This window comes from Ranitomeya variabilis, chromosome 1 (assembly GCF_051348905.1).
Source record: "Ranitomeya variabilis isolate aRanVar5 chromosome 1, aRanVar5.hap1, whole genome shotgun sequence".
Lineage (NCBI taxonomy): Eukaryota > Metazoa > Chordata > Amphibia > Anura > Dendrobatidae > Ranitomeya > Ranitomeya variabilis.
This window is the reverse complement of record NC_135232.1, coordinates 871,513,116-871,539,217: the sequence shown is the minus strand read 5'-3', so window position 1 is coordinate 871,539,217 and position 26,102 is coordinate 871,513,116. Positions and strand designations below refer to the sequence as shown.

The window sequence follows — 26,102 nt, the reverse complement described above, 5'->3', positions numbered from 1 at the left end:
TGTCAAAGTGAGTCACCAAACTGTGGTGAGGTGGCCAAGAGCAGTAGGGGTGAATAGATCACGATGTCTTGAATACCCGAGTGGCTTCAATGCCCCGTCGGTGTGATGCAGTAATTAAAGCAAGACACTATGCTTCAAAATACTAAGTTATGGCATTGTAAACAATTAATTATTCTCTATGTTGTGATCAATAAATAGTATATGCAAAACTTTTGGCAGTCAGGTTTTTTTTTTTAATTAAATGATCATACCTATATTATAAAGCATGTTGGTTAAAAGTAGCGTCTTGCATGACATCTTCATACACTTTCAATTAACCCCTTTACCCCCAAGGGTGGTTTGCACGTTAATGACCGGGCCAATTTTTACAATTCTGACCACTGTCCCTTTATGAGGTTATAACTCTGGAACGCTTCAACAGATCCCGGTGATTCTGACATTGTTTTCTCGTGACATATTGTACTTCATGATAGTGGTAAAATTTCTTTGATATTACCTGCGTTTATTTGTGAAAAAAAATGGAAATTTGGCGAAAATTTTGAAAATTTCGCAATTTTCCAACTTTGAATTTTTATACAATTAAATCACAGAGATGTGTCACACAAAATACTTAATAAGTAACATTTCCCACATGTCTACTTTACATCAGCACAATTTTGTAACCCCAATTTTTTTTTGTTAGGGAGTTATAAGGGTTAAAAAGTTGACCAGCAATTTCTCATTTTTACAACACCATTTTTTTTTAGGGACCACATCTCATTTGAAGTCATTTTGAGGGGTCTATATGATAGAAAATACCCAAGTGTGACACCATTCAAAAACTTGCACCAGACAAAAGGTGCACAAAACCACATTGAAGAAGTTTATTAACCCTTCAGGTGATTCACAGGAATTTTTGGAATGTTTAAATAAAAATGAACATTTAACTTTTTTACTCAAAAAATTTTCTTCAGCTCCAATTTGTTTTATTTTACCAAGGGTAACAGGAGAAAATGGACCACAAAAGTTGTTGTACAATTTCCCCTAAGTACGCCGATACCCCATATGTGGGGGTAAACCACTGTTTGGGCGCATGGCAGAGCTCGGAAGCGAAGGAGCGCCATTTGACCTTTCAATGCATCAATGCAATATTGACTGGAATTGAGATGGGACGCCATGTTGCGTTTGGAGAGCCCCTGATGTGCCTAAACATTGAAACCCCCCCACAAGTGACACCATTTTGGAAAGTAGACCCCCTAAGGAACTTATCTAGATGTGTGGTGAGCACTTTGACCCATTAAGTGATTCACAGAAGTTTATAATGCAGAGCCGTAAAAATAAAAAATCATATTTTTTCACAAAAATGATTTTTTCGCCCCCAATTTTTTATTTTCCCCAAGGGTAAGAGAAAAAATTGGACCCCAAAAGTTGTTGTCCAAATTGTCCTGAGTACGCCGATACCCCATATGTGGGGGTAAACCACTGTTTGGGCGCATGGGAGACCTCGGAAGGGAAGGAGCGCCGTTTGACTTTTCAATGCAAAATTGACTGGAATTGAGATGGGACGCCATGTTGCGTTTGGAGAGCCACTGAGGTGCCTAAACATTGAAACCCCCCACAATTGACACCATTTTGCATAGTAGACTCCCTAAGGAACTCATCTAGATGTGTTGTGAGAGCTTTGAACCCCCAAGTGTTTCACTACAGTTTATAACACAGAGCCGTGAAAATAAAAAATCCTTTTTTTCCCACAAAAATTATTTTTTAGCCCCCAGTTTTGTATTTTCCCAAGGGTAACAGGAGAAATTGGACCCCAAAAGTTGTTGTCCAATTTGTCCTGAGTACGCTGATACCCCATATGTGGGGGGGAACCACCGTTTGGGCGCATGGGAGAGCTCGAAAGGGAAGGAGCGCCATTTGGAATGCAGACTTAGATGGAATGGTCTGCAGGCGTCACATTGCGTTTGCAGAGCCCCTAATGTACCTAAACCGTAGAAACCCCCCACAAGTGACCCCATATTTGAAACTAGACACCCTAAGGAACTTATCTAGATGTGTTGAGAACTTTGAACCCCCAAGTGTTTCACTACAGTTTATAACGCAGAGCCGTGAAAATAAAAAATCTTTTTTTGTTTTTCCACAAAAATTATTTTTTAGCCCCCAGTTTTGTATTTTCCCATGGGTAACAGGAGAAATTGGACCCCAAAAGTTGTTGTCCAATGTGTCCTGAGTACGCTGATACCCCATATGTTGGGGTAAACCCCTGCTTGGGCGCACGGGAGAGCTCGGAAGGGAAGGAGCACTGTTTTACTTTTTCAAAGCAGAATTGGCTAGAATTGAGGTCGGACGCCATGTCGCGTTTGGAGAGCCCCTGATGTGCTTAAACAGTGGAAACCCCCCAATTATAACAAACCCTAATCCAAACACACCCCTAACCCTAATCTCAACGGTAACCCTAACCACACCCCTAACCCTGACACAACCCTAACCCTAATCCCAACCGTAAATGTAATCCAAACCCTAACTTTAGCCCCAACCCTAACTGTAGCCCTAACCCTAGCCCCAACCCTAACCCTAACCCTAGCCCTAACCCAAACCCTAGCCCTAACCCAAACGGGCAAATGGAAATAAATACATTTTTTTAAATTTTTCCCTAACTAAGGGGGTGATGAAGGGGGGGTTTGACTTACTTTTATAGTGGGTTTTTTAGCGGATTTTTATGATTGGCAGCCGTCTCACACTAAAAGACGCTTTTTATTGCAAAAAATGTTTTTTTGCGTTACCACATTTTGAGAGCTATAATTTTTCCATATTTTGGTCCACAGAGTCATGTGAGGTCTTGTTTTTTGCGGGACGAGTTGACGTTTTTATTGGTATCATTTTCGGGCACGTCACGTTTTTTGATTGCTTTTTATTCCTATTTTTGTGAGGCAGAATGACAAAAAAACAGCTATTCATGAATTTCTTTTGTGGGGGGCGTTTATACCGTTCCGCGTTTGGTAAAATGGATAAAGCAGTTTTATTCTTCGGGTCAGTACGATTACAGCGATACCTCATTTATATCATTTTTTTATGTTTTGGCGCTTTTATACTATAAAAACTATTTTATAGAAAAAATAATTATTTTTGCATCGCTTCATTCTGAGGACTATAACTGTTTTTTTTTGCAGATTATGCTGTATGGTGGCTCGTTTTTTGTGGGACAAGATGACGTTTTCAGCGGTACCATGGTTATTTATTTCCATCTTTTTGATCGCGTGCTATTCCACTTTTTGTTCGGCGGTATGATTATAAAGCGTTGTTTTTTGCCTCGGGTTTTTCTTTTTTTTACGGTGTTCACTGAAGGGGTTAACTAGTGGGACAGTTTTATAGGTTGGGTCGTTACGGACGCGGCAATACTAAATATGTGTACTTTTATTGTTTATTTTTTATTTAGATAAAGGAATGTATTTATTGGAACAATATTTTTTTATTATTATTATTAATTTAGGATTTTTTTTATTTATTTTTTTTACACATGTAAATTTTTTTTTTTTTTTTTTTTACTTTTTTACTTTGCCCTAGGGGGACAATCTGCGATCTGACATGCACAGGAGGGAGGCTTCCCGGCGCCTGCTCTGAGCAGGCACTGTGAAACCACCTCCCTGCAGAACCCAGATGCAGCCCCGTGGCCATTTTGGATCCGGGGCTTGCAGGGAGGAGACGCTCGGTACAAGGTGAGCACATCGCCTTGTACCGATCGTCTCAGGGAAGCCCGCAGGGAGCCTCCTCCCTGCGAGATGCTTCCCTATACCGCCGGAACACTGCGATCAAGTTTGATCGCAGTGTGCCAGGGGTTAATGTGTCGGGGGCGGTCCGTGACCGCTCCTGGCACATAGTGCCGGATGTCAGCTGCGATAGTCAGCTGACACCCGGCCGCGCTCCCTCCGCGAGCGCGGCTGATCGCGCTGGACGTACTATTCCGTCCTTGGGAAGTAGGGCCCACTCCACATGGACGGAATAGTACGTCCAATGGCAGAAAGGGGTTAATCACTAGAAAAATGGCATCACAACTAGTGATGAGCGTGTGTACTAGTTGCTCGGGTTTTCCCGAGCACGCTCGGGTGACATCCAAGTATTTGTTAGTGTTCGGAGATTTAGCTTTCATCACCTCAGCTGAATGATTTACAGCTACTACCCAGGCTGAGTACATGTGGGGGTTCCCTGGTTGCTAGGGAATTCCCACATGTAATCAAACTGTCTAAGGCTACTTTCACACTAGCGTCGGTAAGGGGCCGTCGCCATGCGTCGGCCCGACGTACCGACGCATGTTGTGAAAATAATGAACAACGGGGACAGCGGATGCAGTTTTACAACGCATACGTTGCCCCATTGTAATGTCCAGGGAGGAGGGGGCGGAATTACAGCCGCGCATGCGCAGTCGGAAATGGCGGACACGACGCACAAAAAAAAACGTTATATGTAACTTTTTTTGTGCAGACGGTCCGCTAAAACACGACACATCCGTTGCACAACGGATGCGACTTGTGGCCATATGTCGCAATGCATCGCTAATGCAAGTCTATGGAGAAAAAAACGCATCCTGTGGGCAACTTTGCAGGATGCGTTTTTTTCTCCAAAATGACGCATTGCGATGTCCGCCAGACGACGCCAGTGTGAAAGAAGCCTAACAGTCGCAAATCATCCAGCTGCGGCGAGGAAAACTAAATCTCCGAGCAGTCACAAATACTCGGAGGTCACCCGAGCAACGAGAACACTCGCTCATCACTAATCACAACAACCAGATAGCGGTAATGAGCGGTACCACGTGACCGCTGAACAGAGGAAGAGCTGCGGGCGCTGGAGAAGCAGAGACGCGCCGGGAGGAGGTGAGTATGATTTGACAGCCCCCCCTCCCCTGCCGACCCCCTGGGACAATGACTCGAGTATAAGCCAAGAGGGGCACTTTCAGCCTTAAAAAATGGGCTGAAAATCTCGGCTCATACTCGAGTATATACGGTAATTTATTTTTGGCAATACTAGAATGTATGAATCCAGTCAACAGTCAGATGAAAAGCTTTAGCTAGTCTATTTTAAAAAAGGATTAGTTGAGAGGGACACAAAGATTTGATGAATATGTTAATGATAAATCTTTTTTTCACTGTTCAATAAAGAAAGCCCTCTTTTTGGTCTCTTTCCCAATTATTCATTTGTAAACTGTTTTGAAGTCCATAATCTTGATTAAAAATGTTATATATTTTTCTTGTTTTCCAAGAAGATTCATTCTTAGTATCACATATTAAACTTCCAATGTATTTAGGAAAGGAATATTTAAATTCAAGAAGGTCTCTGATATTCTTCCTCAGCAAAATGTAGTGAGTTAAATCATATTCTGGAACTTTATATTTTAATTGTATTTGAATAAATAAATAAAAGGGGTGAAGTTAATTCCATCCTGTATTTTTTTTTATATTTTAATCCCACCTCATTCCATGATGACAAGATGTTTTGGCTAGTTACTAGGTTACTGTAATCAGTTTCAACTGAATTTTGTTTGGTAAATCTGCAATTTTTTTCCAAGCATTCAAGGAAGCAAAAATGATCTGTGAATCTGGCCATGGAAGTTTAGGTTTTCTTAAAAAGAATAATAAGAGTTTAATGGAATTTTTCCAATTAAGGAAGATTCATAGTCTACCCAAGCTGCTGCATAACTATTGTTAAACCAAATCTGACTCTGTTTAACTAGGTTAGTATAATAATATGCTGTTAAGTTGGGAAGTCCAAGTCCTCCTGCAGACTTGCTTTTCATAAGAGTAATTTTTGATACTCTTGCTTTACCCTTATTCCATATAAATTTATTTAGCAGATCCTGAAGACTTTTAATATATTTAAGGGAGAAAAGTAAAGGAACCTCCTTAAAAACATAACACTTTCAGGAATTCACACCTTTTAAACACTAATCCCATCCAAGAAAATTCAAATTTTAGAGATTCTTTAAATCATCTTGAATAGTCTAATATTTTTTTTTTTTACATGGAAGGGATTTTTCTTTTTTCAAGATGTTCTGTTATTGAGTGACCTTCTTGTCCCATCTGTCGTTTGCCCTCCTATGTTACGCTAGTTTCACACTAGCGTTTATCCGGGCTGCGGAGGGATGCGGACTTCCTCCGTGAAGCCCCGCCCACTGCCGCCCCTTTGTTCAGCTACTTAAAGTGGCCACTTGCAAGTTGTTCTCCTGTTTGAATCTCCTCTGACGAGTGGCATCATGGGCTCCTCAAAACAACTGTCAAATGATCTGAAAAGTCATAGTTACTCACCGATAACGGTGTTTCTCGGAGCCCATGACAGCACTACGGAGAGAGGGGATCCGCCCTTCAGGGACCTCTCCCTCGCATCAGTTGGTTTACAGAGCATCGGAGGACCTCCAGGTTAGTTTACAATAGAGAAAATACCATATTATAACATTTCTTAAAAAGGAACCCTGTGCCTAGATTATAATATATAAATTATATAAATCATATGTAATTAAAAGGTGCTCACCGCACTTGTGATTGGAGGGAATAAGCGAGTGCTGTCATGGGCTCCGAGAAACACCGTTATCGGTGAGTAACTATGACTTTCTCGGTCCCCCATGACAGCACTACGGAGAGAATTGCAGAGTCTAAGCTTAGGGAGGGACCACCGCCTCAAGAACCCTTCGACCGAAGGTCAAGTCAGACACAGAGGCTAGATTTAATCTATAGTGTCTAAAAAAGGTTGATGGTGATGACCAGGTGGCCGCTTTACAAATTTGTTCTATTGATACCTCTGACCTCTCAGCCCATGAGGTAGCTACTGCTCTTGTGGAATGCGCTCTTATACCGTCCGGGATCGCATTTCCCGTGGATGAATATGCCAACGCTATTGCCTCTTTTATCCACCTTGCCAAAGTACCTTTAGATGCCTGGAATCCTTTCCTGGGACCCTGAAAACAGACAAACAGAGAGCCTTCCTTCCTATACTCCCTGGTGGAATCTAAGTATTGGACTACGCATCTTCTAACATCTAGATTATGGAAGCTCTGCTCTTTTCCATTTCTAGGGTTCGGGCAGAAGGACGGCAGGGATATTTCCTGTGACCTGTGGAATTTTGACGCCACTTTTGGCAAATAGGCCGGGTCAGGTCTTAGAGTGACTCTATCATCCATTATTTTTGTAAAGGGAGGGTTTGAGGACAAGGCTTGGATGTCGCTTATCCTGCGCGCAGATGTTAAGGCTACCAGAAGGATGGTTTTAAGAGATAGTATTTTAATGGGAATCATGTCTATGGGTTCAAATGGAGGGCCAGATAACGCTGAGAGGACCAAATTTAAATCCCATGGGGCCATTTTTTGGGTAACTACAGGTTTTGCTCTTGTTACCGCTTTAATGAATCTTATTATCCATGGGTTGGCTGCAATATTCTGGTTATAGAGTGCACCCAGGGCTGCTATCTGCACCTTAAGGGTACTAACCGCTAACCCCTGTTCCAGACCTTTTTGTAGGAACTCCAGTATTTTATTAATTGAGGGTCCCTCCTGGATTTTAACTTTGGATACAGACAAGAATTTTTTCCATGTTTTACCATATATTTTAGTAGTAATAGGTTTTCTACATTTTAACAATGTTGCAACCAAGTTGTCTGAAAAGCCTCTTTCTTATAATAGTTCCCGTTCAAAAACCAGGCTGTCAAATGCAAGTTCGTCTCTTGTGGGTGGAAGATCGGTCCTTGCTGTAGAAGGTCTGGCAAATTCGGTAGAACCCATGGGTCTGAGACCGATAGCATCCTTAGCCAGGAAAACTATGTCCTTTTTGGCCAGAACGGGGCAATAAGGATCATTTTTGTTTTGTCTTCTCTGACTTTCCGAATGACTGCCGGAATCAGAATGGTTGGTGGAAAAGCGTATGTCAGTTTGTGTGTCCATGGAATCAGAAAGGCATCCAGAGCCTGGGGATTCCCTTCTGGGCTTAGAGAACAAAATTTGTTTACTTTTTTGTTTTTGCAATTGGCGAACAAGTCTATTGTTGGGGTCCCCCACATTCTCGTGATCTGGTTGTAGACAGACTGATTCAGGGACCACTCGCCTTGTTTCAACTGGGTTCGACTCAAGTAATCTGCTTTCTCGTTTTTTGAACCTTGAATATGCAGTGCAGAAAGGGATAGTAGATTTGTCTCTGCAAGGCTGATAATTTTGGCGGAGGAATTCATCAGTGACCGAGACCTTGTTCCTCCCTGGTGATTTATATAGGCTACTGTCACTATATTGTCCGAGAAAATTCGGACATGATGTCCCCGAATGTAGGTAAGGAACGATAGAAGAGCACGATGCACCGCCCAGAGTTCTTTTTGATTTGAGGATGCTGGCAGTTCCTGAATTGACCAGTTGCCCTGAGCCACTCTGTCTGCCATGTGGGCCCCCCACCCCCTGGGACTCGCATCGGTTGTTATCACCCGAGATATTTTTGGTACCCAAGGAATCCCTTTTGAAATATTCTGGTTCTTTCCCCACCAGAGAAGGGAATGAATAACGGAGGAATTTAGCGTGACCCTGCTTTCCAAATTGTTTTTTAATATTAACTGCCATTCTAGTATGTGCCACTGAAGCTCCCTTGTGTGGAATTGTGCGAAGGGTATCGCCGGCAGGCATGAAGATAGAGAGCCCAGAAGTGACATTGCCCTCCTTAGAGTCATGGAAGGGTTTTGTAGTGTTTGTGCTATCATGGTTAATATCTTGTCTTTTTTGGGGCCCGGGAGTCGGCATTCTTGAACCTGGGAGTCTAACGTCAGCCCTAGGAACTCCTGTACTTGAGAGGGTTCCAACTTTGATTTTTTTGTATTTATGAGCCAACCCAAGTCCGTTAGAATAGTCATTACTCGGTCTCTCTGTTCTCTGCAACTTTGAGCCGAGTCGCTGGCAATAAGAAAATCGTCCAAGTAAGGGACTATGATAATGTTTTGTTCCCTTATGTGGGCCATCATCTCCGCTACTATTTTTGTGAATATCCGCGGAGCAATAGAGATCCCGAAAGGGAGGGCCCTGTACTGGAAGTTCCTTATTTTCCCCTTTATGGACACCGCCATCCTGAGAAATGTTTGAGAATGTTCGTGGATGGGCACATGGTAATATGCGTCGGTCAGGTCTATCACAACCATGTAGCAATTTGGAAAGAGAATTTTTATTGTAGATTTTATTGTTTCCATTTTGAATTTGTGGTTTCTTACATAATTGTTTTAATTTCTTAAGTTTATGATCGTCCGAAAGGACCCGTCGGGTTTCGGTACTAGAAACAGAGGGGAGAAAAACCCTTCCTCCATTTCTTGAGGAGAGATCTCCCGAATTATGGCTTTCTGCAGTAGGGAAATAATTTCTAATGCCGCTTGTTCTGCTGCCGAAGACCTCGTTTTTGTCACTACGTAATTTCGGGGTGGGGGGGGTGGGGGGGGTGGGAAATGAAATCTATTTTTAGACCAGATTGTATGAGTCTTAAAATCTAGGTGTTGTTGGATATTTTTTCCCAGGCAGGAAGAAATGAGGTGAGCCTTCCCCCCACCGTAGGGAGAATGTCATTTGGAGGGTTTTTTATCACGGGAGGTATTGCCAAAGAGGTAACCTCTATCTCGTCTTCTCCCTTCTTCCCATTTATTCTGTTCTCTGGGAGGTCTCCGACGGAAAAATTTACGGTTCCGAAAGGACTGTTTAAATGGGGCTGGCCCCAGATTTGGAAACCCCTTCTTTTTGTCCCCTGCTTTCTGGAGGATGTCATCCAGGGTTTCCCCAAATAAGAAATTTCCCTCACATGGGATAGAACACAATTTCAACTTTATCTGGAGATCCCCTGGCCAGCTCTTAAGCCATAGGGTCCTTCTAGCTGCGTTGGAGAGGGCAGCGGCCTTAGATGTTAAACGTACTGAGTCCGCTGAGGAATCCGCTAGGAACGCTGCTGCTGCCCTAATTGCAGGGATTGAGTCAAGCAATTTACTTCTGGGTGACCCGTCCTTAATCTGGCTTTCCAGCTGGTCAACCCACACCATCAAAGACCTGGAGGTGCAGGTCGCTGCGACTGCAGGTCTCAAGCTACCCCCAGCCGATTCCCATGCCCCTTTAAGAAAGGTATCCGCTTTCTTGTCTAAGGGTCTTTGAGGGTGCCCATATCCTCAAACGGGAGCGCAAATTTTTTCGAGGCTTTGGCCACTGCTACGTCCAATTTTGGTGCCTTGTCCCAAGAAGTGGACGCCTCGTCATCGAAGGGGTACTTTCTTTTAAGCGAGGGTACTGAAGAATTTCTCCTGTCCGGTTTTTCCCATTCTTTTTTGATCAGTGTCTGGACATTGGAATTTAACGGAAAAGCTCTCCGTCTTTTTTGTCCCAGACCTCCGAACATTATATCTTGAGCCGTCTTACCCCCATAGTGGCTCTGACGGCTTTTACTAAAGCGTCCACTTCCTCTAGTGGGAAGCAATGACGGCTCGAATCTTCATCAGAGGAAGATAGGGAGGATTTAGAATCGTCAGAGTCCACGTCCTCGGACGAGGATCGGACAGAGTGAGAATATACTGTCGCCTTTACCTTATCCTTCCCTTTTTTGGAAGATAATAGGGCATTCTGAACTTCAGATCTAATTATAGTTTTAAGTTCAGATGCGAAGTCAGGGGTTTCTTCACACAATAAACGCTGAATGCAAGATTTACAAAGCTTTTTGCTCCATGTTACCGGCAAAGCTTTGCTACAGGTGGGGCAGACCCTATTTTTCTTTTTCTCCAGGCTCTTCTTACCCTAGTAAGGGAGAAGAGGAAGCCCCATTATAAAATATATACTTTCACGGAGATCACTCACCATTCGGATGTGGAGGCAGGTACCGGTTCTGGAGGAGGGCCTGGGTCTGGCAGTGGAGCCTCTTGAGGAGGGGAGTTAGTCCTTGCAGCCGATCTGCTGCGCTGTGTGGACCGACTGCTTGACCCACTTCTTCTGGAGCTCTTGGGGTCCACCTTCTTATGGTGCTGCTGTCTGGGCTGCAGCTGCTGTGGATCGCTGTCCTCCATGGTTACAGGGAGATAGCTTGTGCACACATAGCTGTCGCACTATCTCCCTTTTTGAATCCGGCGCCACCTCCGGCGTTCTGCCGCACTTCCGGTCCTGCGCACATCCCAGGGAGAGAGGAGATTACCGCGCATGCGCGCGGAGATGACCCGGAAGTTAACGCCGCATTTCCGGAGCGGCGGCCATCTTTCTGCACCCGGAGCGTGCAGAGGCCGGCACAGGAGCTCCGGGTGACCAGCGCCCCTTCCTCCCTCAGAGTCTGGCGGCGGTCTCTCCCCCGCACACCCTGAAGAACCCGTCGGTTCCAGCGGTGGCGGCTTCGGGTGCCGGACAAGCCGCGGCAGGAGCCTCCTCGCTGCCGGAACCCGACTGTCCGGTCCCGGTCCTTTGGATACGCGTCTTCTTTGCAGGTACTGCAGAAAAGAGGTTCCCCGTCAGGGACAGGAAACCAACTCATGCGAGGGAGAGGTACCGCCCTTTTATCTGTAGGTTTCCTGTCCCTGAAGGGCGGATCCCCTCTCTCCGTAGTGCTGTCATGGGGGACCGAGAAACAAAGATTATTCAACATAGTTGTTCAGGGGAAGGATACAAAAAGCTGTCTAAGAGATTTAACCTGTCAATTTCCACTGTGAGGAACATAGTAAGGAAATGGAAGAACACAGGTACAGTTCTTGTTAAGGCCAGAAGTGGCAGGCCAAGAAAAACATCAGAAAAGCAGAGAAGAATGGTGAGATCAGTCAAGGACAATCCTCAGACCACCTCCAGAGAGCTGCAGCATCAACTTGCTGCAGATGGTGTCACTGTGCATCGGTCAACTACACAACGCACTTTGCACAAGGAGAAGCTGTATGGGAGAGTGATGCGAAAAAAGCAGTTTCTGCAAGCACGCCACAGAGTCGGCTGAGGTATGCAAAAGCACATTTGGAGAAGCCAATTTCTTTTTGGAAGAAGGTCCTGTGGACTGATGAAACCAAGATTGAGTTGTTTGGTCATACAAAAAGGCGTTATGCATGGCGGCAAAAAAACACAGCATTCCAAGAAAAACACTTGCTACCCACAGTAAAATTTGGTGGAGGTTCCATCATGCTTTGGGGCTGTGTGGCCAATGCCGGCACCGGGAATTTTGTTAAAGTTGAGGGACGCATGGATTCTTCTCAGTATCAGCAGATTCTTGACAATAATGTTCATGAATCAGTGACAAAGTTGAAGTTACGCAGGGGATGGATCTTTCAGCAAGACAATGATCCAAAACACCGCTCCAAATCTACTCAGGCATTCATGCAGAGGAACAATTACACTGTTCTGGAATGGCCATCCCAGTCCCCAGATCTGAATATCATTGAACATCTGTGGGATCATTTGAAGAGGGCTGTCCATGCTCGGCGACCATCAAACTTAACTGAACTCGAATTGTTTTGTAAAGAGGAATGGTCAAAAATACCTTCATCCAGCATCCAGGAACTCATTAAAAGCTACAGGAAGCGACTAGAGGCTGTTATTTTTGCAAAAGGAGGATCTACTAAATATTAATGTCACTTTTCTGGTGAGGTGCCCATACTTCTGCACCTGTCAAATTTTGTTTGAATGCAGATTGCACATTTTCTGTTAGTACAATAAACCTAATTTCAAGGCAGAAACATTACTGTGTCCAACAGTTATTAGATATATGAAACTGAAATAGCTGTTGCAAAAATTTTTTTTTTTATAAAACATTAAGCTTAAGATTAATAGAGGTGCCCAAACTTTTTCATATAACTGTATATTAGATAACTTACTTAATACTTATTAATACCGATGTTGCTGTAAATTTTATTGTTATGGTTACTCTTAATTTTTTGTTTGTTTTGTATTATCCTACCTATTGTTTCTCTCTTCCCTTTTACGTAAAGTACAGTTATGTTTGTATTTTTACCTCTACATACCTCTCTCATCTTTCAATTAGGTTATAATTATTATTATTATTATGCATATTAATATGCTTATCTATGTTACAATACCTGATTTTTATATGTAAATAGTTATAAAAAATTATTAATAAAAGCAATAAAAAAAAAAAAAGAAAAAGAAAACTGGTGAAGTAGGGACAGGGTGCCAAAAGCTCATTCATGACTGTGGACAGCAAGGTTAGCCCGTTTAAGCCAATCCCACAACATTAATGCCGAGTATGATAGAAAAGGGTCAAAACATAAAACACATTGTAGCCTGCTGTGTATGGGGATGCAGAGCCGGACAGTGGGTTTTCTGAATGCCCCACAGATCTGGACCATAGAACAATGGAAAACCTTGCCTAATTAATGCCATTTTCCTTTCCATATTACATCGGTCCCTTCCCCAATGCAATATTAGGCAGGTAGTTTTAATGTTGTAGCTGATCAGTGTACATTCTGCTTTCCAATAGGCAATGATACATTCAGCATAGGGTTTCCATGCTGAACTGTACTGCATAATGTAACTGTATCTTTTCAATATACGCTACATCCATACCACAGATAAGGGATGTACAGGGCTTTGTGTAACACATCATAGTTTCTTTCTGGTTGCAAATTGCATTTCTTCTATTGTGTTAACAACCTCTGTCAAGAATCTCAGTTGGAGCGATGCCAGCGGGAATCCAGCACTCTGCTCCTTACAGAAAGGTCACTTTGGCTTTTCAGACAAGTCACAACACAGTAGTTGGTAGCGAGTGGTTTATCATGTGTTACAAGCAATTAAACTGTTAGGAACAGGTAGTGCACAATACGCACAAAGAAAGAAGAAACCTCACAGCATACTTCATACTTCCCCACAATGGAAAGACAGAATCTGTCACTGTGATCTAAACGAAGTGTAGACAGGTAACAATGAGGGCTCTGGGTCAATGGAAACATAATTTCTGAACTAAACAAGTTACAAAAGACAAAATGTAAGTTTTATTTAAGGGGTAGCCCATCACTGGACAACCACTGTTTAATCAATTCAGTACCCCAATTAAGATAAAAACAGTGGCGCCTTTCCTGCGATGTTGGTGGCTGCTATTTCCGGCGGGTGATGTGACATGGTGCATCAAGTGTCCACTGCAGCCAATTGTCAGGCGCTGTTTGGCTTCAGCTGATCAATATTCCGTCAGGACAGATTGGCAGCTGCGGAATGACTTTGCAAGACCAGCGCAGCTGAATTGCTGATTACAAACATGGACAAAATTGTTGGTGCCCTTCAGTCATAGTAAGGAAAAACCCACAATGGTCACTGAAACTGACAAAAGTAATTTTCACCTTGAGTATTTTTGCCTACTCCTCGTGCCCCTAATCATCTCAAATTTGAAAAGTAATTTCTCCATATTGAATGTTTCAGATCCTTCCACAGATGTTCAATAGGATTTAGATCAGGGCTCATAGAACGTCAATTCAGATTAGCCCAAGACTTTGCTCTTAACAATTCTTGTATGATTTTAGATGCATTTTGGATCATTATCCTGTTGTGGGACTCATGACTTGCAACTCAGACCAAGCTTTCTGACACTATGCAGTACATTTACCTCCAGAATGCTTTGATAGTCTTGAGATTTCAGTGTGCCCCAATTCAAGACACCCTGTGCCAGATGATGCAAAGCAGCACCAAAACATAACTGAGCCTCCTTCATATTTCACAGTAGGTACAATGTTCTTCCCTTTGTATGCTTAATTTTTGCTTTTGTTAACTAGGAGCTGCTGCGACTAGCCCAAAAGTTCCAATTTTGTCTCATCTGTCCAAACGACACTCTTGCTGTTGCTTTTTGGCTTGTTAATATGCATTTTGGTAAATTTCAGTCTCTCTTCCATGAAGTCCACTTTGGTCAAGACCATGAGGGATGGCACAATCTGACACTGATGTACTTTCACCTTGAAGTTCATCCCTAATCTGTGGTTATCATTCGTATTCGTGATCTCTTCAATTTGTTAAAAATGTTACTCTTGTGGCCATGACCATGGAGGTTGGCTACAGTCCCATAGACCTTAAACTTCTGAATAATCTGTTTAACTGTAGTAACAGGAACATCAAGCTGTCTGGAAATGATATAGCCCTTACCTAAATATGTTTGACTATAATTTTCTTTTTAATCTCCCGAGACTACTCTCTCCTTTTTTGGTCCATGTTCAGTGTGGTACACACCATGATACCAAATAGTACAATTACTACCTTTCACCCTTTAAATAGTTTATAAAACACCTTTGGACGCGAATTACAGGACACACCTTAGTTTAACATGTTTCTATGGTCAAATTATTTTCAATCTTTTCTAGAAGTAAATTGATTAGATGATACTCAGTTTCAAGTTATTTCAGTAACCATTGTAAATTTTTCTTAATTTAACAAAAAAGTGGCAACAATTTTATCCTTGTATGTATGTCTATTCTATTTTATTATAAGTCCATTTCCCAGGATTCTAGAAATCCATAGACTAATATTTATAGAAATAAGTTTGCACTTCTAGCTCCCTCGCCTCTCTCCACCAATTTCCTCCCGCTGCCAGCCTCCTGTCAGTGCCCTACAGGTCACTCTTCTCTGTGACCTGCTTCACCACCCAAGATCTTGCGCAGGCGCAGTCATTCCCAGGGGCCATGCATCCACAATAAAGTCCTGATGAAGTTGTGAGAACCGAACTATTTATCTGCACATGCGATTCCCAGGAATGACGGCGCCTGCACAATATTTCTGGTGGGATTGCAGGTCATCAAGAAGAGCGACATGTGAGTCACTGACAAGAGACCAGTGGCAGGAGGAGAAAGAGGAACAGAGGCGGGAGGACTATATGTGCAGGCTAAGCCCCCTGCACTTGTGAGCTAATTTGCATAAACATTCATTAATGGATTTCTAGAAAATGAAGGCATGAACTTATAGCACAAAGTTAAAGACAATCAACATTTTAGATGCTTTACACAGATGTTAACTTAAGGACCGAAAACCAGCTGACAGGTTCCTTTTATGCTGGGGTTGTCCAGTAGTGGACCTTTAATTATGTAGAACAAGATAGGACTATTCAAAAACATATTCAAGAATCACATGTCTAGAAAAGGGGTGTGGTTCAATAATCTAATTAATATAATGGTGTATTTGCTTGTAAATTAAAACTTATAATAAATATATCGAAGATTCTATAAAAAAAATAATGGAATAATAATACTGAGCCTCCAAAGATCGGGTTTCTCAACTGCAGTCCTCAAATACCACAATAGGTCAAGATTTGAGAACAGCTGTGACAGATCTTGACATACCGACAATGGCTATAATCATCAGACTACACTAAGTCCTGTAAAATGACCCAAAGGCGGTGCATGGGGACTACAGTAGATAAACACTGCACTATATATTTCCAATAATAACACTATGTGTCCATAAGTGAGTATCTATAAATCTTTTTCAACCAAAGTGCTCCTTGGTTTTTATGGGTGGGCCTTCTTGAAAAAGAAAAAAAAAAAAAAAAACACAGCATAACCCATCAGTTTTACTATTGGGATGGAAGGCATATTACAGCCTGATGCTTCGGATCAGAAATGTCATCCGGAATCAAACACTGCATTTGAATTACAGTATAAACTTCAGTAGGAATATAAGAAGAGTTTCCTCAGGGGCGGAAACATTCCATCCCCCATGGTATTATGCTGTGCATCACTTACACGTGGAAACAGATGGTGTGTCTGCATTAAACAAGTCATTATTCAGACTTATTTTTTAGCACATTTTATATTTCAGAGTTAAGAGTAGGAAATTCACCACTTGGCAAACATAACATACTTTTCCATTATGTTACTAATCTGATTCTTATAATTAGCTATGCCCTTAAGAAGCAGGATAGAACTGGAAGTGATCCCAGCTGTCTGGAAGTACATGCACAAGACACTGGTGGCAGGTTAGAATAGAGGAGAATTAAGATGGTTCATTATCACTTTAAAAACAGGTTACGTTTAAGAAATCATTCAGCATCAATTATTCTTACCATTTTCTGCCAGAGGAGCAAGGACTTCAAAAATCATTTCCTTCTTTTCATGCTCCGTTTGCTTTTTAAAAAGCTTAACAAGTTCATCTGCAACATTTGTAGAAGCGAACTGCTCTTTACTTGATTCTAAAAGAAAAAAAAACGAGGTGAAAAAAAAACCTGTTCTTGAGATGTATTAGTTGTATAAAGAAAATGGAGAGGGTGGGGAGAGGTTTCCGAGTACACTTGCTCATCACTAGTGTTTGACGTTCAGGGTGGAGACAGACAGAGAGAAAGAGACCACTTTACGGCACCAAAATTCGGGTTCCCATTGAATTCCATGGGGTTTGGGTTCTGATTCAAGTTCGGGTAGAGTTCTGGTACCCTGGTCGAACCAGATGAACCCAACCATCCATGGCTCCGCTCATCACTATTTGTAAATAATACCAAGCAAACAGCAAGTTTTTCAACCATTTTTGAGTTTCTTATGTTGGATGCATTGAAACAGCCCAAATATATATCATACTGTTTAGCGTATGCAGCTTTAGCTTACTTACCAAGCTCCGCTAAATTACCAAAGGCAACAAGGCACATTTCTGTCAAAGGAGTGTTCTGAGAATGAACGCCAAGGAGCTTCACTAATGTAGGAATCACTCCCATATTTATGAGCTGAGCTTGCAGAGAATCTAGAAGGAAACCAGATAACATGATTTAATCTACCCGCTTTTAAAATGCTGAGTGATCACACACTAAAAGAAATTAACGGAAAACTGTTCCATTCCAAGTAGTTTTGTACCTACTGCCATAAATATGAAAGAATAAAATGTTAAAGAAATGGTTAAACGGTGAATACCATTAACGCGCTCATTAAATACCACATCCAATAATACTTCACTAAAGGGATCTAGACGCATAGACAGTGTTCAAGACAAGTACTCGGAGACTGTATACTACAAAGTCAAAAATAAACTATATACTATAAGCCAAAAATAAATTTGTGAGCTTTGGACTGTTTATGTTTTAAGAGGGCCGTGACCGTAAACGGACTTCCAGGGTGTCCCGTTTCTGGTAAACCTAATCATCAAATACAGGAGCATAGGCGAGTGAGGCAGGAGAGGCATGTGTCCCATACCCCCTCATGCTGCTGCAGCCCCCACAGTTTCAAAGTCTGATGGGAACCAAGCATAAAGATTTTGCTTTTCTTCTTCTCACAATATAATGAAAGGTTTAGAGTTGTTTATCATTCACAGTACATGTAAATGCACCTCTAAAAACCAAGACAGTGTTCTCCATATCGAATTCTAAGGTTTAATGTATAACAAAAAATGTAACTTGCAGAATAAAAATAAATAGGGTCTATTATGCAACACCAAAGAAAAAGTACATGTGTGAGCGCGTTATATACTATATACACTCACCGGCCACTTTATTAGGTACACCATGCTAGTAACGGGTTGGACCCCCTTTTGCCTTCAGAACTGCCTCAATTCTTCGTGGCATAGATTCAACAAGGTGCTGGAAGCATTCCTCAGAGATTTTGGTCCATATTGACATGATGGCATCACACAGTTGCCGCAGATTTGTCGGCTGCACATCCCAAAGATGCTCCATACAAGGCAGGATGGATCCATGCTTTCATGTTGTTTACGCCAAATTCTGACCCTACCATCCGAATGTCGCAGCAGAAATCGAGACTCATCAGACCAAGCAACGTTTTTCCAATCTTCTACTGTCCAATTTCGATGAGCTTGTACAAATTGTAGCCTCAGTTTCCTGTTCTTAGCTGAAAGGAGTGGTACCCGGTGTGGTCTTCTGCTGCTGTAGCCCATCTGCCTCAAAGTTCGACGCACTGTGCGTTCAGAGATGCTCTTAGGCCTACCTTGGTTGTAACGGGTGGCGATTTGAGTCACTGTTGCCTTTCTATCAGCTCGAACCAGTCTGCCCATTCTCCTCTGACCTCTGGCATCAACAAGGCATTTCCGCCCACAGAACTGCCGCTCACTGGATTTTTTTTCTTTTTCGGACCATTCTCTGTAAACCCTAGAGATGGTTGTGCGTGAAAATCCCAGTAGATCAGCAGTTCCTGAAATACTCAGACCAGCCCTTCTGGCACCAACAACCATGCCACGTTCAAAGGCACTCAAATCACCTTTCTTCCCCATACTGATGCTCGGTTTGAACTGCAGGAGATTGTCTTGACCATGTCTACATGCCTAAATGCACTGAGTTGCCGCCATGTGATTGGCTGATTAGAAATTAAGTGTTAACAAGAAGTTGGACAGGTGTACCTAATAAAGTGGCCGGTGAATTAGGATTTCTAAATACAGGCATAATGGCCAATCATTTTCAGCAAGTTTCCGGGATAGAGCAATGAAAGGCAATTTAGAGTGATGGCGACAGGGGCAGTGTAAGTGAAACCGGGGACATCGTAAGAGTGGCTTTTATTTCATTTCCTTACACCGTGATTATACCCCCAAAAATCTGAAGTTTGCATTTATTATATGCAAAGAAGAGAAGACAAAAACACTGACCAATCCGTAAAAATAAAGTCATTTGTAAACTACTGTACAGGACACTTCAGAGGCTAGCCAGCACTTACTGACTGAGGGGTACAAAAACAAGTGACCCCTGCTGCAGCAGCTGTCCCTGCACAATGACTTCACACCCACAAAGCCTGATTTCACCTACGTGTGTCTGAATTGCAATGGGCAAGAGAACTATATATATTTCAGTATATTTAGGCACATTTTTAAAATATTGTCCAACATATACCAAGTTTTTAAAAGTCGTTTTTATACACTGCGAACGTGCTGTCCTTAAATGTAAGCCCCAGATGAAATGAAAAGCACCCCACGTTCAACAGTTATAAAATAGATGAGCAATACGAGGGATCTTTTGCAAAATACATTTTTTTTATTATTCCAGAAAGAAGAAAAGGCATTTCACTGAGCCAGTGGGAACCGCACCTTCAGTGACAAGAGGTGACCTCTCATGCATTTTATCATGAACGGTCGCATCATGCCACCGTTCAGTTTGAAATCCAGATGTAACAGAGGTGGATTACGGTATGGGACAGTATGGATTATCTTCTCGCTGGACAGGTGAGGAATACGGTTGTTTATCTTTTTTTTTTTTTTTTTTTTTACACAGGGGACATAGGCTTCAATGGATTTGGGGTATAAAAGGGGAGTATAACTTTTTTTTTATTTTTTAAATAAATGTGTAAAAGAGGGTGTTGAATTTTTATTCTTGCCATTTGTTTATTTAAAACCTTACTATGGGGTTAGTAATAGGGGCATCTTATAGACGCCTCTCCATTACTAACTCCTGGGTTTGATGTCACCAGACAATACAAAGCTTCCATCAACCGCAAACCTATTACCCCACTTGCTACCACCACAGGGCAAGTGCGACAAGCGAGGCTAAGCCCAAGATTTGGCCTATCTCATGGATGCATAATTTCTGGAGCAGCTGAGATCTAATGTTGAAAGCCTGGGAGAGGGGGGGGGGCAATATCCATGGCCCCTTCCCAGACTATAAATACCACAGCTGTTTGAATTTATAGGGGGGCCCTATGTCATTTTTTTATGGGGTTCCCCGTAAACCAGTCAAAGTTAAGCAAACAGCTGTAAGCTGCTATTAATAGCCTGGGAATCTTTTGGGATATTGTCCCTTTTCTCGGAATATTAACATCAGCCCCCAGACATGGGATTTTTCATCTACTGGTTATGAAAATTACACGTGAGCCCACACAATTTTTTAGTTTAATTTTTCATTTTACACACAGGATGTACACAGTGGGTGCTCAATACTACTTCCATAATTGTAGCCTGGCCGCAGTAATCTCAGAAAGACCAGGTGACAATCATGAGCTGCCTTCGGCAGCTGGCACCCAGGATCATTGTGAACTGCACTGCTTTACCAGTTGCCGGTAAGTTTCACATGGACGGCACACGGATGTCATATATATATTGACAGCAAATGGATACACGGATATCACATACAGTACAGACCAAAAGTTTGAACACACCTTCTCATTTAAAGATTTTTCTGTGTTTTCATGACTATGAAAATTGTACATTCGCACTGAAGGCATCAAAACTATGAATTAACACATGTGGAATTATATAGTACACAAAAAAAGTGTGAAACAACTGAAATTATGTCTTATATTCTAGGTTCTTCAAAGTAGCCACCTTTTACTTTGATGACTGCTTTGCACACTCTTGGCATTCTCTTGTTGAGCTTCAAGAGGCAGTCACTGGGAATGGTTTTCACTTCACAGGTGTGCCTTGTCAGGTTTAATAAGTGGGATTTCTTGCCTTACAAATGGGGTTGGGACCATCAGTTGTGTTGTGCAGAAGTCAGGTGGATACACAGCTGATAGTCCTACTGAATAGACTGTTAGAATTTGTACTATGGCAAGAAAAAAGCAGCTAAGTAAAGAAAAACGAGTGGCCATCATTACTTTAAGAAATGAAGGTCAGTCAGTCTGAAAAATTGGGAAAACTTTGAAAGTGTCCCCAAGTGCAGTGGCAAAAACCATCAAGAGCTACAAAGAAACTGGCTCACATGAGGACCGCCCCAGGAAAGGAAGACCAAGAGTCACCTTTGCTTCTGAGGATAAGTTTATCCAAGTCACCAGCCTCAGAAATCGCAGGTTAACAGCAGCTCAGATTAGAGACCAGGTCAATGCCATACAGAGTTCTAGCAGCAGACACATCTCTACAACAACTGTTAAGAGGAGACTTTGTGCCGCAGGCCTTCATGGTGAAATAGCTGCTAGGAAACCACTGCTAAGGACAGGCAACAAGCAGAAGAGAGACATGTTTGGGCTAAAGAACACAAGGAATGGACATTAGACCAGTGGAAATCTGTGCTTTGGTCTGATGAGTCCAAATTTGAGATCTTTGGTTCTAACCACCGTGTCTTTGTGCGACGCAGAAAAGGTGAATGGATGGACTCTACATGCCTGGTTCCCACCGTGAAGCATTGAGGAGGAGGTGTGATGGTGTGGGGGTGCTTTGCTGGTGACACTGTTGGGGATTTATTCAAAATTGAAGGCATACTGAACCAGCATGGCTACCACAGCATCTTGCAGCGGCATGCTATTCCATCCGGTTTGCGTTTAGTTGGACCATCATTTATTTTTCAACAGGACAATGACCCCAAACACACCTCCAGACTGTGTAAGGGCTATTTGACCAAGAAGGAGAGTGATGGGGTGCTACGCCGGATGACCTGGCCTCCACAGTCACCAGACCTGAACCCAATCGAGATGGTTTGGGGTGAGCTGGACCGTAGAGTGAAGGCAAAAGGGCCAGCAAGTGCTAAGCATCTCTGGGAACTCCTTCAAGATTGTTGGAAGACCATTCCCTGTGACTACCTCTTGAAGCTCATCAAGAGAATGCCAAGAGTGTGCAAAGCAGTCATCAAAGCAAAAGGTGGCTACTTTGAAGAACCTAGAATATAAGACATAATTTCAGTTGTTTCACACAGATGCAACTTCACACAGCTGACAGGGAGAAACATATCAGCAGCAGGAGGCAGACACATCAACTCAAATGGGTATATACAAGGCATGCACAACAATCTCTAATATTTTCATAAAAGCTTATGCTGCATATTATATTTAAATACTGAACACAACACTTCTATGGTCAATGAAGTCAGGGTAAGGAGTCAACTCTATAAAGACAATTATAAAACATAGCATGACACCTGTGGTAATGTGTTAATGTATGGGTTGTTTACAGCAATCCCAAAATCTGTTAATGAAAATAAATGTAATAGATCAGAAATTGAAGTATATACATGCATAGGTACCTAACTATATATAACAAAATCAAAACAAAAACGAAATTCTCTAATGTGCATTGATACTAATATTCACCTTGCAAATAAACAAAGTATGCAATATGTAATACACACTAGAAATACAGTGAATAATAACAACAAACTATTTATAGTATGTATTGCAAATGGCTTATTTTATATTTATTTGCATGCCGAACATTAGTTCACAGAGCAAACTAAAACATGACTATATCAAAATAAAAAAAAATAGCAATCAACACTGTGTAGATTAATAGATCTTAATCATGTTAATCAGGTTTGACTTCTGGTATCACCACCAATCCAAAGAATGAAAAACCATATTATAGCTTTTCACCAGAACACCAGTGTAATGGCTATCTAGTGTTCATACACAGCTCTGATATACACCACCACTCTACTGCAGTGTTGAAGCGCACTACTCTACACCACCACTCCACTGTTGAAGTGCACTACTCTACACCACCACTCCACTGCAGTGTTGAAGTGCACTACTCTACACCACCACTCTACTGCAGTGTTGAACTGCACTACTCTACACCATTCTACTGCAGTGTTGAAGTGCACTGATCTACGCCACCACTCCACTGCAGTGTTGAAGTGCACTACTCTATACCACCACTCTACTGCAGTGTTGAAGTGCACTAATCTACGCCACCACTCCACTGCAGTGTTGAACTGCACTAATCTACACCACTCCACTGCAGTGTTGAAGTGCACTACTCTATACCACCACTCTACTGCAGTGTTGAACTGCACTAATCTACACCACTCCACTGCAGTGTTGAAGTGCACTACTCTACACCACTCTACTGCAGTGTTGAAGTGCACTACTCTACACCACCACTCCACTGCAGTGTTGAACTGCACTACTCTATACCACTCTACTGCAGTGTTGAAGTGCACTACTCTACACCACCATTCTACTGCAGTGTTGAAGTGCACTAATCTACGCCACCACTCCACTGCAGTGTTGAACTGCACTACTCTATACCACGCTACTGCAGTGTTGAAGTGCACTACTCTACACCACCACTCCACTGCAGTGTTGAACTGCACTACTCTACACCATTCTACTGCAGTGTTGAAGTGCACTACTCTACACCACCACTCCACTGCAGTGCTGAACTGCACTACTCTACACCACCACTCTACTGCAGTGTTGAAGTGCACTACTCTACACCACTACTCCACTGCAGTGTTGAACTGCACTACTCTACACCACCACTCTACTGCAGTGTTGAAGTGCACTAATCTACACCCCCACTCCACTGCAGTGTTGAACTGCACTACTCTATACCACGCTACTGCAGTGTTGAACTGCACTACTCTATACCACGTTACTGCAGTGTTGAAGTGCACTACTCTACACCACCATTCTACTGCAGTGTTGAAGTGCACTAATCTACGCCACCACTCCACTGCTGTGTTGAACTGCACTACACTACCACTCCACTGCAGTGTTGAACTGCACTACTCTACACCATTCTACTGCAGTGTTGAACTGCACTACTCTACACCACCACTCCACTGCAGTGTTGAACTGCACTACTCTATACCACGCTACTGCAGTGTTGAACTGCACTACTCTATACCACGTTACTGCAGTGTTGAAGTGCACTACTCTACACCACCACTCCACTGCAGTGTTGAACTGCACTACTCTACACCATTCTACTGCAGTGTTGAAGTGCACTAATCTACGCCACCACTCCACTGCAGTGTTGAAGTGCACTACTCTACACCACCACTCCACTGCAGTGCTGAACTGCACTACTCTACACCACCACTCTACTGCAGTGTTGAAGTGCACTACTCTACACCACCACTCTACTGCAGTGCTGAACTGCACTACTCTACACCACAACTCCACTGCAGTGTTGAACTGCACTACTCTACACCACCACTCTACTGCAGTGTTGAAGTGCACTAATCTACGCCACCACTCCACTGCAGTGTTGAACTGCACTACTCTATACCACGCTACTGCAGTGTTGAACTGCACTACTCTACACCATTCTACTGCAGTGTTGAACTGCACTACTCTACACCACCACTCTACTGCAGTGCTGAAGTGCACTACTCTACACCACCACTCCACTGCAGTGTTGAACTGCACTACTCTATACCACGCTACTGCAGTGTTGAACTGCACTACTCTATACCACGTTACTGCAGTGTTGAAGTGCACTACTCTACACCACCATTCTACTGCAGTGTTGAAGTGCACTAATCTACGCCACCACTCCACTGCAGTGTTGAACTGCACTACACTACCACTCTACTGCAGTGTTGAACTGCACTAATCTACACCACCACTCCACTGCAGTGTTGAACTGCACTACTCTATACCACGCTACTGCAGTGTTGAACTGCACTAATCTACACCACCACTCCACTGCAGTGTTGAACTGCACTACTCTACACCATTCTACTGCAGTGTCGAAGTGCACTACTCTACACCACCACTCCACTGCAGTGCTGAACTGCACTACTCTACACCACCACTCTACTGCAGTGTCGAAGTGCACTACTCTACACCACTACTCCACTGTAGTGTTGAACTGCACTAATCTACGCCACCACTCCACTGCAGTATCGAAGTGCACTAATGGTAAAACAAATTTAGTTTTCTTGTTTTCACAGACTACATGTTAAAGAAGCCCTTCCATGAACTTTTTTATTATATTTTTTTTTTAACTAAATCTGTGTATATGTTGGAGAGCAAAACTACCCCACAGTGACATGTAGTGAGGTTAAATCATGCTCTGATCTATATTGTGTATACAGGCGTTTATATATCTTACTAGAATTTTCTGGCTATATAATGTACATGGGTACAAACAGGGTTATATTCAACAAAAACATAAGTAAATTAACCAAAACAACAATAAAAGCAGCCATAAATCTCAGCGTTCTTTGGGATAAATGTCTTTAGGAACAAGATTTATGGAAGTAGGATAAGACACAGAAAACAGAGGAAGTCCCCTAATTAGCCCTACGACATGTAACCATCCTTCACTAGACTTGGCAGACATTAATTTTATTAAGATGTCTAGAAAAGAAGAAAAAACTACATTTTATTTTATATTCTAGCAGAAAATTAACTCTAAGATTACTATAAGAAACTTAATACTCTAATAGTCTGCATGTATTTTAGTGTACATGCTAATATACCGTCGTCTCCAGTATCCAGCGCAGTCCTGCTCCTTTTCTGGGTCACGCAGATCAGACTGTGACCTGGAGAGTCTGAAGAGCGCTCTTCAGATTCTCCAGGTCACACTGTGCTCTGCGTGACCTGGAAGTGGCTTTTACAACGCA

The 26,102-nt window shown here is 42.5% G+C and overlaps 1 protein-coding gene across 3 annotated transcripts in view; it reads right to left on the bottom strand.

Moving 5' to 3' along the window:
- RAP1GDS1 (Rap1 GTPase-GDP dissociation stimulator 1) overlaps nucleotides 1–26,102 on the bottom strand; it is a 136,015-nt gene that overhangs the window by 21,996 nt on the left and 87,917 nt on the right. For all 3 annotated transcript variants that reach the window (XM_077277413.1, XM_077277421.1, XM_077277428.1), the window contains 2 exons: nucleotides 17,504–17,632; nucleotides 16,968–17,093 (listed from right to left, as the gene is read on the bottom strand). In XM_077277413.1, coding sequence (XP_077133528.1) covers nucleotides 16,968–17,093; nucleotides 17,504–17,632 — 255 coding nt within the window. The remainder of the gene's footprint in view (nucleotides 1–16,967; nucleotides 17,094–17,503; nucleotides 17,633–26,102) is intronic.